This window comes from Camarhynchus parvulus, chromosome 1 (assembly GCF_901933205.1).
Source record: "Camarhynchus parvulus chromosome 1, STF_HiC, whole genome shotgun sequence".
NCBI lineage: Eukaryota > Metazoa > Chordata > Aves > Passeriformes > Thraupidae > Camarhynchus > Camarhynchus parvulus.
Window position 1 is genome coordinate 106,225,079 of NC_044571.1, and position 16,566 is coordinate 106,241,644.

Sequence of the window (16,566 nt, forward strand, 5' to 3'; positions counted from 1 at the left end):
TGTGCACAGGAGGTGATGCTAGGCTGGAGTTGGGTTTCTACAATATTCACAGTTTCCCTCTCTCAGCCTGACCTCAAGTAAAAGCTGCTCTTTTATCCTAGGGCGTTTTCTTTAACCCATTAATCACCTCATCCCAGTGCAGTGCTGATTAGAGTGATACAAGAGGGCAAATAAGATTTAAACAAAAAATTATACTGCGTGTGAAGTTTTTTTGTAGGGTTACACTGTTTCTTCTCTTATCTATGTAGCTCCCACAGTCACACTAGAGGTACTCTTATCATCCATATTTTTCTTGATTTTATTCACTCTTGGAGCTCCTTGTTAATCTAACACGTTAGTGCCATTGACATACTATAAAAAGAAGGGCAGTGTGCAGATGAATCTGTCATGGGGACAGGATTTACTGAATAAAGTCCTCCTAGAGAAAATACTGCTACCTGTATTTAAAATGTAAATATTTTAAATGCAGTTCATATTTTAAAAAATAACAATAATGGTACTGTTAAAACCCCCTAAACTGTTGACTGCATAAACAAGGGAGTGGCTGTTCATGTTCTGAAATCACAATGTGAAGTCACAGTTTAAAAATAGTGTGTGAAATTCATGCTGCTTGGTGAAATGGCAATTTTAATTGCAGTTTAGAAGATATACAAACATATAGAAAATAGCCCAAATATACTTTACAGTTCTCATTTCCTTGGAAATTGTTATTAAGGATGCTTCTCTGACCCGCTTAGAAAGAAGTCCCTTCTTTTTCCTCTGTATCACAAGTGTGTAAATAGAATTTGTCATTTATTCTGAGATGCAGAGCTCATCCAGGAGTAAAATTCCCATCCTGCAGGGCATGTATTTATCTGTCCATAAACAAAGAGAACTTGATCTTGACACTTCCAGTGCCCTAAACTGAAGTGGTTGCAGGTACCCTGTTCCTGTCAAATTCAGGATGCCAAGAGCAAGTGCATATCCTTTATGCATAAAAAAGGATGCCTCTAGGAGATGCTATGAGTTTATCCTGGCGTGAGGAGTTCACAAAGTTTGTACACAAGATGGGCCAGGGCTTCATATCTCTCTGTCTGCATTGTCTTTCCAACCTCTTGCACTGCAGCTTTGTTGCTCGTCACTCTTCTCTCTGGTAGATTTTAAAAAGGCTACTCTTGTGCGTGATGCTGGTTTATATCACTGAATTTGGGTGTTTTAATAATATTAATTGTGCTTCTTCCCTTTTCCTTTATTAATGGCATATTGGAAATCCATTCTGTCACAGTTTTCAATGCATTTCCAGAAAAGAGTTGTTAGTATTAGTTAACAGCTTCCAGAAAATAGATGCAACTTATGGGATTTATTTAAGATGTTACCAAGCGTGAGGGAAATTTTGAAAGTAAGGCCTTTAGTTTGAAGTTGAATAGAATAAAAATACCTTATTCTGGGATCTCTGTTTCCACTGGTTGCTTTCAGTATGAACAAGATCACTGAGTTCCTGGCAGTGGCTTCATTGTAGAACTGGAGTTAAAGCACATCAAATATGACATTCTCAGCTCCCTCCCGATGAAAGTGGTGCTAGATCAGGTTACAATAATTTTGATAGCAGGAAAAGCCTTTTGGTTATTTTTTGAGGTATAGAAGCATTGTTACACACACATCCTGATTTCACGGGGGCTAGAATTATATCTTCGAATTAATTGTTCAGTACTTCAAAAAGTAAGGCACCACCAAAACCTCCCCATATTCTTTGCAGGCCTGAACATGGGGCACTGTTTGGAGAGTTTAATAAATGTGAGCCCATTCTCAGGACTGGAGACAACTACTTTTCATGTGCTAGAATATTGTGTAAAATCTAGCCTTTGTTTATGTCACAATTCCTTATTTTATGGATTATGATTATTTCTGAGGGCACAACAGATAATTTAACATACCATATGCTCTATAATGATAATGCACTTTATATTTATTCATGGTCGTTTTTCCTCAATATTTCATTGAACCCGAAGGAGGCCTTATCCTGAGTCCACCAGCTAGAAAAACAAATCAATTGACTATATATGTCATCTTCCAACTCTTTTGCTATGCTAGTGACTTTTGTTTTCATCCTTTAAAAATGTATCCAGCTTTCTGCTAAACTGATTTATGCCACTTGCTTTATTGCTGCCTTAATGCAAACTGTCCCATATTTTAGCCAGCCTTTGGAAACCAGGTTTGCATCTGACTCTATTGTTAGGTCTTGATATATAAAAAAACAAGTAACATAATTTGGGAGAGACTGTGGCTGTTAAATACCATTTTACAGAGTCTTTCAAGAATTTCTTTTTTTTTTCAGCAAGGACAACATACAGTCATAGCACAGAACACTGATAATGCCCTTACGTCCTGCAGCACAATTTTTGTCCCTTGGCGGACCAGAGGGAGATACTTTGGCAGGGAAAGAAGTCAGCTGCCCGCCCTCTTCTGCAACAGATTTAACTTAAAATCAGGCTCAGTTCAATGGCAGCTCACGTGGGGAATCCCCACATCCCACTCTCTTGTGGCAAATAACGAAATCCTGGGTTTCTTCCACAAATTTCTTCTCATTTAGCACTTCTCTAAGTTAATTATACTTCTGCTGCAGTCTTTACAAAGGCTTCAAGCTTGTGAATAAAAGCATTTTTATCTCCTCTTTCTTTCCAACCATCCCCACCTACTTTTTTTTCTGTGTTCCTGCCCTCTGTCAAAGAAAGTCCATTTCTCCTCAAAAGGTTGTTTAAAAGTGAAGACAATTGGAAAACCAAAATAAAGAAACCCCTTTGGACCTAAATTCACTTTGAAAAAAAGGCAAGATTGAAGCAGTAGAAATCCCACTGATTTCAGAAGGGACAATGCTGTGTTTGAGGTTAGGCATATATACTCATATTCTTTCTTGACTCAAACTATATTTAGCAAGATCTCTTTCTTCAGCTTCTGAGAGGGCAAAAGTGGAACATACACAGCAAAGAAATAAAATAGTGTTTCTATTTCAGTGTTAAATCAGTTCTGCTGTTATGCTTCTTAGATTTGGATTATTACAACAATATCTCCAGGAAACACTAATCAGAAGTGATGTCTTGTTTTACTTCATGCTATATGAAGACTTACAGTCTTATGCCTTATTGCCATTAATCCTGCTTTTGAAAGCAGTTCATTATTACAGGTCTTCACAGAAAAAGAATCCAAGTGAGCAAAAGTAAGCCTTTTGCTCATAATGGAATGTGAAACAAGCTGCAGGATTTTTTATCCGCCCCAAATATTACAACTGCAATGCATAATATAATATTTTCCAATGTAATTCAACACCAGTTAAAAAAAAATTGTCAGTGTACTTTGCATCATTAGAAATTACTGAGTTGCTGTAAGCTAATTAAATTAGCTGATATTGTCATTCTTTATCTAAACTGATTGGGGTAATGTTGCCATAATTTAAGCTAAAGAAAAGGAAAAAGCACATTTATGTAGGCTTGAAGCAAAAATCTAATCATAGCTTCATTGTTTTGGAAATTGCATGTTCACCTATTTTTATTAAAGTATCTATGATTCATGATCTCTTATTCATAATGAATCTAGACTTCTTATAATTAATACAAACTGACTTAGGAGTTCACAAGGAAGCAAGATTTAAATTCATACTGGCTTCTCTGTCCTTGGGATACAACTCTTAGTTGTATATTTTCTTATGTAAAATTGTTATGCTATAAAGCAAGAGAAAAGACAGATATGAATGAATATGACATGCATAAATGAATAGCCTGTTTATTCCTACTTCTAGGTCTTCATTGGTATTTATTTTGCTTTGTTTTGCTTTTCTAGAAGAGGCACTCGTACCATATAGTAAACCCAACTTCCCATCCCCTGGTGGCCACAGCTCTTCAGGAACATCTTCTTCTAAAGGATCAACTGGACCCAGAAAAGGTGAAGTCTTGCGAGGGGGTCACCAACGCAATGCCAGTGACCTTCTCGATATAGGCTATGTGGGAGCAAACAGTCAAGGACAGTTTACTGGTGAATTATGTAAGTTTACCTCCAGCTCCAGTTAAAACTCTCAAATAGATAAAAGAAAAAAATTATAAATCTCTTGTGAAGGGAGTAGGAAGTTGTGTGTGATAATCAGATTAAGCTTTGTGCAGGTCTTCTTGCCTTCTGAGGCGTATTGCATGTGATGGCAAACAAATGTTGTCCTTCTGTTCCTTGCTTTGGACCAGTTCAAATCTGTGTAAGCTGTGCCAAAGTTATCTACACGGTACGTCTCTCTGTGTGTAATGCTAGTGAAGCATGGGGAAAATTGAGAAGTAATTCTAGTAACTTGGAGTATTTTTCTTTGGCAAAGTGTAGTGTTGTTGTCTTGGAAATGCCAGTGACAGATTTCCTCAGCCTTCTCCTTAAATTCCTGTCGCTTGATGAGAAGTATTCTCTTAGATGGAGGTCGTCTTCTCTTGATTGTGTACCACTCTTTTTCAGTTTTATATCTCCACTTCTTTCCTCAGCATCCCAGGACAGGGAAATTGTTTTCCAAATTTGTTTTCTATTATCACTCACTATCTGTTAAAGTTTTTATGAAACCATATTGATGCTATGTACGTGCTGGCAGTACCAGCTGCCCAAAGGTTTGACTCTGTTGTTTGAGAAAGAACATCAAAACCCCAGCATACTCAGGCATACTGGTGTGTTTAATAAATTTATTAATGGTCATAAAAGCAGTGGAGCTGCTGGAATTGTCTGCCTCCTCTTGCTGCAGCCAAACCCTCAGCAGCTCCTGGCACTTACTGCCCTGTAGCTGTAAGAGAGCTAATGGTGACCCAGGAGCCCTGAAATGTGCAGTCTCAGATATGGTGTTGGTAAGTGCTAAATTTTAGCATCCCTCGCTTTTCATCTTGGAAGCAATTAACCCTGCTCTCACAACCTATTGAATATTCATCCTGTGCTGCAGTAATATTGCCATAGGCTTTATTTTGTGTGGTTTTTTCTCCTTATTACAACCTCTTTCTCTCTCTTTTGTTTCTCTCTATAGAGTAGTTGAGAAGACACATTGCAAGCTGCTCTGATGGACCATCAGGTCTGAACTCATGGAAGTGATGACACTAAACAGTGCAATGAACATTTTCTTTATTTATGTACTATTAAAAGAACTGTAAATGCAATGTAAAGACACACAGCCACACATATCCCACAGATACTTTACTTGTGTTCTTCTCTTGAATACACCATCCACCTTAAACTATTCCTTGTCAGGAGTATATAAAAAAAAAGAAAGAAAAAAAATCACCCTCCAGGATTAAAAGGATTTCCTTCTGTATATAATTTCTTTTGTTGCATTGCTATGCAAGCTCACCTTCTTTTTAGCTATGTTCATATTCATGTCTGTTTTTACTGGTCTGTTGTACTATATGTGAATTAATAGGCTGTGGTGCCATATATTAACTTTTAATTGTGTAACTTTTATGTTTAAAGTTTGCACTGCAATTTTATTTGGTGATAAGCACAAAACTCTACTCCTCATGACATGAAGAAAAAAGGAGACTGAATGTGTGAAGAAGGTTTACATCCTGTAAGCTACTTTGGATGTAAAGGAGTGTGTTAGGTGGTTTTCCATTGGGGTGTAGAAATGAGAAAGTGACAGGCAAAACTGATGTCAGTGAAGACATTAGAAACAGATTTAAACTTTTTAAAATCAAGCAACATAGTTGCTCTTCCTATTTAAGAAGGGGTCAGAAGTTGGAAGTGTGAGATTAAAGAGTGAAAATGAAAACTAAAGGTAGCATGAGATGGCCTAGACCCTTTCACTAGAGTGATACCCTTAGTATCTGCTTTTAGTCATCCCATGCCACTAAGGGGAAGAAAAACAAACCTTGCTACAAATAAAAGAACTTAAGGTGTTTCACTAAAGCTGTTTTTATTTTGCAGTTTTAAAAGAATTATCACCGTTAATTTTTCTAGCCCAAAACGTAGGACAGAGATTTTTCAGGGGAAACAAACCACATAAACACAAGGAATACCTAGTAAGAAGATAAGTATGCAATTTATTACTAAGACATATTCAGGCTGCTTCCAAAAAATTGAAATGTCAGAGATCTTATTTCATCTTTCCAATACATGTACAGTACAATAGAGGATAAAGCTGCACCACTGAAATTCATGACATTAATTGTTTTGATGCAGTCTACACAAGCCTTTCTGTTCCATACCTGAAGCCTGCAAGAGCTGAAGTTGGATCCACTAAATTTGTAGTAAAATGTTCAGTTTTTGGAAGGAAAGCAATGGTCAAATTATTTTTGACTTGCATTAAGTATATTTCTGGCAATACAATACATCAAAAAGTTGGATATAAGCAAAGGAAATCTTTGACCTGTGTTTTAGTGAGCGGCTTCAAACTCTACTATGATGAGGAAATAACGCATGTTTATACACTTTTTGAATAAACCAGACTCTGTAAGTGGACATTAATGACAGCATCCTGTCTCTTCATTAATTTTCATGACTTGGTCCAAGTCTTCTTTACCTCTCAAATCTCAAAGAATAAATTCTCAAGCTTTTCGTAGAATATTGTGTGTAGCTAACCCACCCATTATTTTGATGCTTAATTTAAATATTGCATCTTACAGCTTATTTCTGTTAGTTATCTGACCATGAACACAAGTTTCCATTGAATACCCTTTTCATATAACCATTCTATGTTGTTTTATATTTTGCCTTGGAGCTCACCAGTATTAAGAACACTTTTTGTCATGGCAGAATTTTAGAAAAGTAAATTACGATGCTAAGTATGTGTTGCTTTTCATTTCATTAACTTGTTCCATGATAAGATAAAACACGACAGCCATCAACTATAACTCAGCACTATTGAATATTGAAAAATGCTAGTTAGCTCCCTTAAGGTCAAGATGTGTTATTTAGCAAGTTACAAGCAAAAATAAGTTGAGGAAAAAAAGTATGAATTTATTTACATATGTGACCAATGAGTATATGCCATTTTCCTGCTTGTTAAAACACTATAGTTAAAAACATAACTTTAAAATGTTCAAAAATGTTCAAGTAAGATAAAGAATGCAGCATAATTACATGTGCATGGTTTTTATTTTGGTATATACCATATGAAGAGAAGACTATTCAGAGTACAATTCAAATTTAATTCTCTGGAAAATGTTTAACTCAGTCGCTGATAGTTGTTTTTTCCCCATTTAATTCAAAAGCTTGTGCTGAGCTTTGGTGGAACACCTTACTCACTCTGTTCTATTCAAAATTCATTATCTTTAGAGGTTGATAAAGCCATTCCAATTCCTTTCAAATATGTGTTTTATCTCTTCCACTGGAAAGCAAATGTGTGTCAGTATTAAAGCTGTTCAGTACCATGATATTCACTAACTTGTCCATCTGCTTCTGTACATTTTTGTTCATTAATAATTTGCTTACAATATTACATAAGGTGTTGTTGTGTATGGCAAAGTGTCTCCATTATCTTACAGGTGATGTCTCTTTTTTTTTCTCTCTCTTTTCTATACAGTGTACTTCCAATGAACCACAGTACATATTTTTTAAAATGCCATTTAATTTACTATTTTAAAAGAAGTATTCTTCTTTTTTAAAAAAATGAAAACATTTATTGTGAATAATGTGTTTAAAGAAAAGGGATGTTGTGGCAGCACTTAGAATTGTTTTTTAATTTTTTTTTTTTAAACTGTTTATTGGCTACAGTTTGTTCACGAAAAAGTATGACCTCTTAATGTGTTTCATTGGTATTGTTAGTGCAGCAAAGTTTAATTGGCATAAGAAGTTGGTTAATAGTACTGTTGAAGTGTGTATTGTATATTTACTGGGGAAAAATAAAACATATTCACATTTCAAATCTATGTTAAAAGACCTTGAGTAAGGAGTCAATATGTGAAAACCCAAACAGGGAAAATCAGGCAATAATAACATAGACTGAGCTATAATCATCACTGTCCACTTACAGGTGACAAGGAACATTTTTTACACTGTTTTTTGAACTAAGCCAGTGGTAAACATTGCCTGTCCTAGGGGTTTCTGTTTAATGTCCTGTCTCTCCTGGAACAGTTGTACCTCTGTAATTACACTGATACAGCTATTCCAGTGAGTATTCTGCTTGTAGCTGTGTTCCCTCAGTGTGGGGCAAGCCCTGAGGAGGCACAGCTGGCTCTGCCTAAAGCCCACAGAGCAGTGGATTTGTAAAACCTGGTCTGAACCCTCAGACCTGGGGTTTGGTACTGGTGGAGCTACTGCCAACCCAGTACAGGAATACCCCAAAGTGTATGGATAGGTCAGTTTTTTCTTGATCTTTGTGCTGAATACATGGTCAATTTTAAATGCAGGAGGGCTGAAGGACCAAATAATGAATTGTTCCATGTGTTTCAGTGGTGTATTGCTGTATGGGCAGCCATTTCAGTGATGCAAGGAACAGACATTTCCTTTTTTGATGTTCCTTTTTTTTTCCCTTTATTTCTCAAGCACATACCCAAGTCAGTAAACCTTTGGAATACCTTTTGGTTGTCACCTGAAATGCAACAGAAATACCATTCCTTGGGAAAAGTACTAAAGATAAGATGCATGGAATGTTTTTAAGTGTGTTAATTTAACTGCACACCAGTGCAAAAGGAAGACATGACTGTTTGAAATAATTATATGCTGGTTTATGCTTGCCTCAGCCCATGCATTGCCAGCCACGACAAGAGGTGTGTACTGAGGCTGAGAAAGAGTCCTCACAACTGAAAGAGGAAAGGGAATAGGGCTGGGGGAGATTTTGGCAGGAACTTCAATTTTAAAAAGAAAAAATTACAGGCAGCTCCTTTGGCTTGTCTACAATTTATGCAGTTTGGGGTGTTTTTTTATGGTTAATGGCCTTTTGGAGTCTTAGCAGGGGAACTAGAGAGAAAAAAGTTGACCTTTTGTAAAGATTGGGGGGTGCTTGTTTGCTGAGGGAGGATTTTTTAATTTAATTTTTAATTTTTTTAACACATGTTTTGTGTTCCATCTATCTGGAACACATTAGCTAAAAAATAAATTGTTTTTGAAAACCATGTGGGGAGCGGGCATTTCATTTAGGAGGCAAATTCAAATAGCAGGAAAAAGGGAAAAAGTAATACTAAAATAAGTAACACATACTGGTTTAGAAACAGCCAAGTCCACCACAGTTTCACATGCAATTTTGAACAGTACAAGCAATGATGTGTATAAACTTCATTGCTTTTGCTTTGCATACGAAAACAAATTACCCAAAGTCCATAGGAGGCCTAGATCCTGGGGACACTCAGTCTGGTGCTTTGTTTTAAATGTGTGGTTAATCCAAGCTGGTGAGAGTGGAGAACGCTCAGGGTTGAGCAGCCCTGGCTGCTCAGAGCCCAGGAAGGCTCCAGCAGAGGAGCCCTGGTGGCTTCAGGCTCAGTGGGTTTCAGGGGATCCCAGGCAGGTCAGCACCTGGAGGAAGGTCACTTCTCTGAGGATGGAGTTTTCGGGGCAGGGAAGGTTTTCAATGCCTGTGGCACCACGGGGGTTTGCATTGAGCTCACTGAGGTGTGTGTCACACTTTGGGACTGCCTTCCCCCAGCTCCTTCTCAGTGCTCTCCTGCTGTGCTCTGTGCACTCAGTGCTGATGCTGTTCCCTGGATCTGGGGTGTCTGGCAGGGGGGCTGCAAGAGCAGAAGAGCCATGGAGGTGCTCTGCATGCATTGAGTGGCTGGATATGTGGATAAAAGCTTATTATTTCAGGAGGACACAGGAGAGCAGTGGCACCAGACATCTGCTCTGCTGCGTCTAGCTGGTTCCCTTCAGGACTGAGCTCCTTCCTGCCAACACTCCTCCACCCAAATTAACAGATACAACCCACAGATGTTTCATAGGACCCACAGGAGATGGAGGGCCATGCCTACGTGCACAGTGGGTATTTGGGGAGAAGCAGCTCTGAGTTCCACAGCTGGTGTGAGGGCTAGATTCCTCTTTGGCCTGACTGTATTTAACTGTGGAGCTGCATCCAGGAAGACCTGAGCGGAAAACAAGTTCCTAGAGGAGAGCTCAGCATTGCAGCATCTCTTCTGGTATGGGGCTCCTTATTCAGTCTGTTGTAGGCAGTCCTGAGTTCACTGCTGAGTTCTCACCACATCCTGAGCACTCTGATGGTTTATGCTGAAGAGTGAGGTTATTCCTCTTGCTGTAGGAGAATGAAAACAAACAAACAAACAAACAATCAAAAACCAAAAATGCCCAAACTTAAACCTTTCACTTTAATACAAAGCTTTTAAAACAATGTTCAAAAGTCACAGAAAACAGCATTTCAGATGTATGTTTGACAATTCTTTTCTTTTTCTTGGTATTTTCTTTTGGTTACCATTGAAATGATCCATTTGGGTTTTTTTCAGAGCTGTAACACTGTCCCTGCACCCCCCCCCCCTCTCCCCTTGCATTTTCCAGTACTTTCATCTGTAAAGAAGTTGTGGTAAAGAATAATGGCATTTGTGTACTTACATTGTTCTAACTTCAAGCAACAAGGTGCACAGTTGCATTCAGTTCAATTGATCAAAGCCAGATGGGCACAAAATGTTTGTGGGGTTTTTTTTCTAAAAAGGCCTGCTATTTGGGCTGATATTTGTTCCCCATTCATGCTGATCAGTGCATCTTTTGCCTTCAAGGATGCCATTAGTAATTCTCCTTTGTGTTCAAAAGCAGGAATCCATTGTGCAGCACTTGGAGAGCCACTCGGATGCAGGTAAAGAATATAACAGCTTGAGCAAGTGCTAATTAGAACCAATTAAAGTTAATTGACCTCCTTTGGCAGTAAAATGTATAATAGAACTTGCTCTGTCCTTGCAAAATGGAGATCTTGCCTCTAAGCATAAGAGTGAAGCAGGGTGTCATGTAGCAGCCCATAGTAATTATGTGGGTATAACAACCAGGAAGCTGCTTGCTACAATTTGTTCTAATAACTGAGCTCTGCTGTATCAGGGCCATGCAATAAAAGTGAGATTTCTTCTCCAGTCTGTTTAAAAAACCTAATTTTTACAGAGCAAGTGAGCATCCCAAGATACCGCTACTAATCTCTAGGAATGAGTTGGCAGAAAAATAGAGTCCCTTTTATAGGTAAGTAATGGTGTGAGCATAAAAACCAGGCAGTTTTACACCTGCTGGTTGGCAGTAGCCCTGATGCTCAGAGGTTGCATCTATCCTGGACAGCGGGGGAAGCTCTGGCAGGCCTGCACTGGTTCTTTGTCTCTGGGTGAAGGATCTGCCCACAGTTCAGAGGGGCTCCCCACTGAACCTTGCCATGAGGTTGCCTTTGGCAGACTTCTGTTGGAAAAGGGGCACTGGCATCCATCCAGCTGAGCTTTGTGGTGCTGCAGGACTACACCACTGCCATGGGCAACACATGGTCAGAGGTACCCAAATAAAAGAGAGAGAAAGAGCAGGGGAAAGAGTGAAGGGTAGGAAATGCAAAATTGTTTGAATTCAAAAGCATCAGTGGTGGGTGCTAAACTATACATCTCTGTGAAAAGTTGAAAAGCCATTTTTATTAGTAAACCAGAATTGATCCAGTTTCCATGACCATGCTTTGATGACTTTTTGCTTGGCAGGAACTGAATGCGACTGATTTTGCTGCTAACTTGGCCTTACTATGAACAGCAATAAAGGTGTTAGTCAGGTGGGGACTTTGATGTGACCAGTAACATCACTCTCCCTTCAGGGAATGTTCTGTGCTGGCTTGTTAATGAATTTCTTTCCTAATGAGTATCATTAAAAACCCTTTGATTAGCTATTTGTGTGAATGCCCTTCCTTTTTCCTCTAAGCTGCTACTTGCACAGGAGTGGCAGCAGGATTTTGCCCTAGGCAGAAAGTGTGCAGCTCTATTCCTCACCTCATGAATACAAGTCTGAGGCAAACAGCAACAGGAAAGAGGGTGAAAAGAAAAATAAGAAAAATTAAAAAAGACCTCATGGGTGAGTTGAAGTTATTTTCTACACATGTACAACCTGAGCAGGCACCAGCATTCAGATGGGACTGTCATTAGGGGAAATGAAGAGCAATAGGTGGTGATGTTGAAGCATGCAACAATAATTTACATACACCTCGAGTGCCAACAGGCAGAGAAACAAATAAAGCTATAACCTGGGGAAAGGGAATGCCAGAGACTAAATGGACCGCAACGAGCAAACAAAAAATGCCGTGTCATAAAATGTAGCAAAAAGCCTGGAAAACAAAATTAAAAACAAAGCAAGGCATTTCAGATCCAAGGCACCTTAATGAGATATTGATGGCACAGAAATTACCTACTCCTATGCAAGACAAAAGAAGACTGAGAAACACAAAAACAATTAGGAAACAGATTTGGCCATCTAAGGTTTAATAGAAAGAGATGTGGCATAGCAGAGTACAATTAATCACCAATTGCCTGAAACACTTTGCTCTCCCCAGCTACTGCAGACCTGTCTCCCCTGCTCCCAATCTTAAAATGACAGTCACCCACTCCAGTTTGTATTTAAAATAAACTCTGCCATTCCATTCCTAGTCCCTCAAACCTCTCCGTGAATTGCAGACACTGATAAATAAATATTTTGTATTTACTCTGCTGTCACAGGCTTCAAACTACCTTCAATCTACCCACCTCCTTCTTCCTTCTCTTTTCCCACCAGGCATAAACTTCATCTGCATATTTTCCACCTTGTTGTTAGGCACATAATGAGGCTTTTCTATTTTTGTCCTTCTTTGCCCAGAAAGCTATCTTAGCCACGTCACACTTGGGGATGTATAAAAGTTCACTTTATATTATATCTATGTGGAATGTGAGGTTTAAGTTTAAACTAGGTCACTGGGTGCCTTTAGAGCATTTGTAACTAAGGGAGAGCTGCTGATTGATGAGTCCTGATTTGAGTGGCTCAGCCCTGCATCCAGAGCCTGGGAAATCCAGGGGAATGATCGCAGTTGCAGATGGATTTTGGCCATGTGTCACAACCCGTGTCAGTGTGAGCACAGAAATGCACCTTAAAGCAGCTGGAACAGTACATCACTCTCAACAGTGATGACCTGCAAGTACATCATGGGTCTGGTGAAATCTGTGGAAAAATTTTAGTCTTTCCTTTAATCAAGATGAAAGATTAGTTTCTGTCATGTATGGGCAGATTTTTGCCTGCCAAAGGACTCCCTTTCTACTCTGTACACTTTGCAGCCCTGGGACATGCAAACGCATTCTGATTTTCTCTACACAAATGTTTGGGCACATTAAAAACCTGTTTCCAGACATGGGTCTTTGAATTCCCTTCTATTATAGTTCATATGCTCCTTTAGATCTTTTGAGGGTTACCCAAACCCCAAGTGATTTCATAAACACTTATCACTAAGAATATTCGAAGAATAATCCTTTCCATATTTTCATATACTTTGCAATCTCCTCTAGACCCATAAGGGAGAAGAGGTATGATTTTCAGCTTTTCATTGCTGATATGTTCCACTTCTGATTTCATGGAGGGATTTAGGAGGCATGATTTTAATAGAAACTGATGTCAATTAGTTAATTGGAAACTTAAGAGTAAAAGTACTAGACCTCTGAGATCTGGTAAGTACCCTTGTACTCCAGCTGAGAGTAAAACCTTTCAGTACTTGTACAGCTACTTTTTCCATAATTAATTGGATCACAGAATTACAGCATTTGGTAATATTTCTGATAGACTTTTCTGGGTGAAGAAACTTTACTTTGAAACTCAGTTGCTCTGATGAGAAACTCCTGCTTGGGCCAATATAGGGAATTTTGTGGGACAAAGGAGTCTCACATGCCTTTATAGCTGTAATAACACTCTTGGGGAAAAAAAAAGAAAAAAATCCAGGTAAACTCAGCGCCCTTTTCATGAATACTTGTCATAAGCCAGGAAATGTTTGTTTTGGCAGGGATGTCTTAGTGCCTGCCCTGGCACCTCACTGGTGACACTCAGAGCTGGAGCAGCCATGGGAGTGGAGGGCAAGGAGGAGAAAAGGAAAGTGAGGGGAGAATAAAAGGACATGCAGTATTTCAACAACGTTTTTCAGGACAGAAAAGAATTCTTCTTTATGTTCCTAGACAGTTCTGTAGCACATTATGGACCTAGTACACAGAAATTCTCCTTCTTCCCAAAGCATATACTCTTTCTTTAGATTTGAATGAATTTAAATACTTGCTCAGAAAAGAAAATTACAGAAAAAAAACCCCTTACATTAAAACCCAAAACAGTGTGGGTCTGTTCTCAATGCAGGCCTCTGACTATCAATTTTAGGACATGTCAATGAATTGATTATCGTTTGTAAACTGTTTCTAGTGCTGACAATAATAACGACAGGATGCTCTTAATTGGTCCCAGAGAACAAAAAAAAAGACACAAAATTCTCCTTTTTTTTTTTTTTTTGTTGTAAATAGATGCTTTTTCCCCTCTGCTACTCAATATTTTTGTTGTAGTCTTAAGGGTGTTTTGAAGCATCTTATGCTGTTCACTTTCTTAAATCCGTTTATTAAACTGAGTGTGGTTGAGCATGAGGCTGACATTTGGTGGTTCTCACGCAGTTTCTAATAGCTGCAGGGTGCTCATTTTTGGAAGCAGTTTTATGATGCCTTCTCTGCTTTTGCTGGCACATATCATGCCACATAGCTGAAGCTGGAGCTGTCAGGACAGCGTGTCTCTATTTAGCAGACCATTGTTTGTCATCGAACAGATATTCTTGGAGGTTTTTCAACCACAGCATTGTTGCCAATGGTTAAAATTTCAAAGCTTCATAAATGACTGTGCACAGGAAGATGAATCCAGCTGGCAAACTTTCTACTTTTACGATTTTTGTAGAAGTCATCAACAGGGGAGCCAATAATTTTCACTCTCTGATGAAGCCTTCATTATGGAGCATCTGAAACCTTGTTGTAATGTGGATGACTTTGACATTATATCTGCAGTTATGTGCTTGCACATCTATTAGCAGTCATACAATGGGAATTGAGCACCACAAAGAGCCCCTGAGAATAGAGCAACTAAATTTTCCTCTGCAGTTATACAGTGTACAGGTGTAGGGAGGTTCTCTCATGTTATTTACAATGTCTTTGTCAGATTCTTTTTCTTTTAATTTCCAGGTATATAAAACCTGCCAAATGTCAGCACTGGTAACTATCAGCTCTCAATAAACACAAACTGCAGGGAAGGTGAGTCATGTTGGGCACAAAAAGGAGTAGGTAATGAACAAATGCATAATGAACAACTGCAAAGGAAGGTCAAAGTAGCCCAAGACACTTTCTGTGTTTGTCAGATTTAATTTGAGGTTTTCTCTGTGCACAGATTCAGGAACACTTGTCACAGGTGCTCAAGGCATGCAAAGAACAACTACAGTGAATAATAAGGTTATTGTGCTATAATGGTATCATAACACCTGAAGCAGCCATGGTAGTTGTTGTTTCATCCTTCTTCAGCATTGATTTTTTTATTCTGAAATGAAATTGTTACAACTTTGACCTGCTAGGGGATTCTGTGATACTGAGGAAATGTTAATAACTTTTTTCCTCTTCTCCTCTTCTTTTTTTCTTTTTTTTTCCTTTTTTTTCCTTCTACTTTTTTTCTTCTACCTGCAATAGACTCACATTGATCTTACTTGAGGTGTAGCCTATTATCAGCACAATCCTGCTGATAAAGCACTCCTGGATGGCTGCACTGAAAAAAAGAAACCAAAAAACAATAACAATTGGTCAGTGCTACTAAAAGAATCTGTATCTCCTGGTTTTCTTTACAGAACTTGAGCTTTTGTCAATTTTCACATCTCTTTAGAAAGGAATTTCTCATTCAGAAAAACAAATAAAGTTTTCATTCAGAGAAGTAGTTTGATCCAGGCATTAATTCACTGCCAGACAGGATCTTATCCTTTCATACATTTTAGCAGCATCTGACCTACAGCACTTCCAAACAATAAGTGGAGTTTGCTCAGAGTGCAATGCCTGTCTCATCCTGCTCATACAAGCCACCTGGACCTTCCTTACTCGTGTAATTCATTTTTCACACCACTGTTCTTCAATTTATTATTTCCTATCATCTGGACTGTAGCATTTTAATGTAATCTGGCAGCAGTATTCTTGTTTTTCTTATCTTCACTTTTCCTTATTTTTTTTTTAAGATATGATTTTGTTCTTTGATCCCCCCCTGCTTCATTGCTTAAGGAAAATCAGAACCTAGTGTTCACCCAGAGCAGACTAATTTACAGGTTGCCTGCAGCTATGTACCTGTTAAGATACCTGTTGCCACTTTTACAGATGTATCTGATATATGTTCAGATGCTCCTTCCTTAGGTAAGTCGTGTGATGTGAAAAATCATGGCCAAATAAAATTCTGGCTTTGAGAAGCTTTTCCACACCTCCTAGATAATCCTATCTCCCATTGTGCTATGTTTTATTTACAAAGACTAATCAGTGTACAGCTTCAAACAGTTTCACATTTTCTCTTCCAAAATTTTCCTTCAAGTACAAAAGTTATACCTGGAAACTCAAAGAGCAGCTTCAGCCTCTCTGAGCATGCATCCACACAGCCTGTAAGGGATTTGAGATGGCTTGAGTTCAACACAGCTAGTTAGGG

At 38.6% G+C, this 16,566-nt stretch overlaps 1 protein-coding gene across 13 annotated transcripts in view; it reads left to right on the forward strand.

Annotated features, from left to right (window-relative positions):
- The window catches only part of ROBO2 (roundabout guidance receptor 2), a 1,013,596-nt gene extending 1,003,213 nt beyond the window's left edge, over positions 1-10,383 (forward strand). For 7 of the 13 annotated variants that reach the window (XM_030962445.1, XM_030962519.1, XM_030962492.1 and 4 more), the window contains 2 exons: positions 3,814-4,014; positions 5,012-10,382. In XM_030962445.1, the coding sequence (XP_030818305.1) occupies positions 3,814-4,014; positions 5,012-5,013 (203 nt within the window). In that variant the 3' untranslated portion in view covers positions 5,014-10,382. Of the gene's footprint in view, positions 1-3,813; positions 4,015-5,011 lie in introns of all 13 variants that reach the window. The other 6 variants (XM_030962501.1, XM_030962547.1, XM_030962474.1 and 3 more) reach the window with 4 other exon arrangements.
- Positions 10,384-16,566: the final 6,183 nt, after the last annotated feature.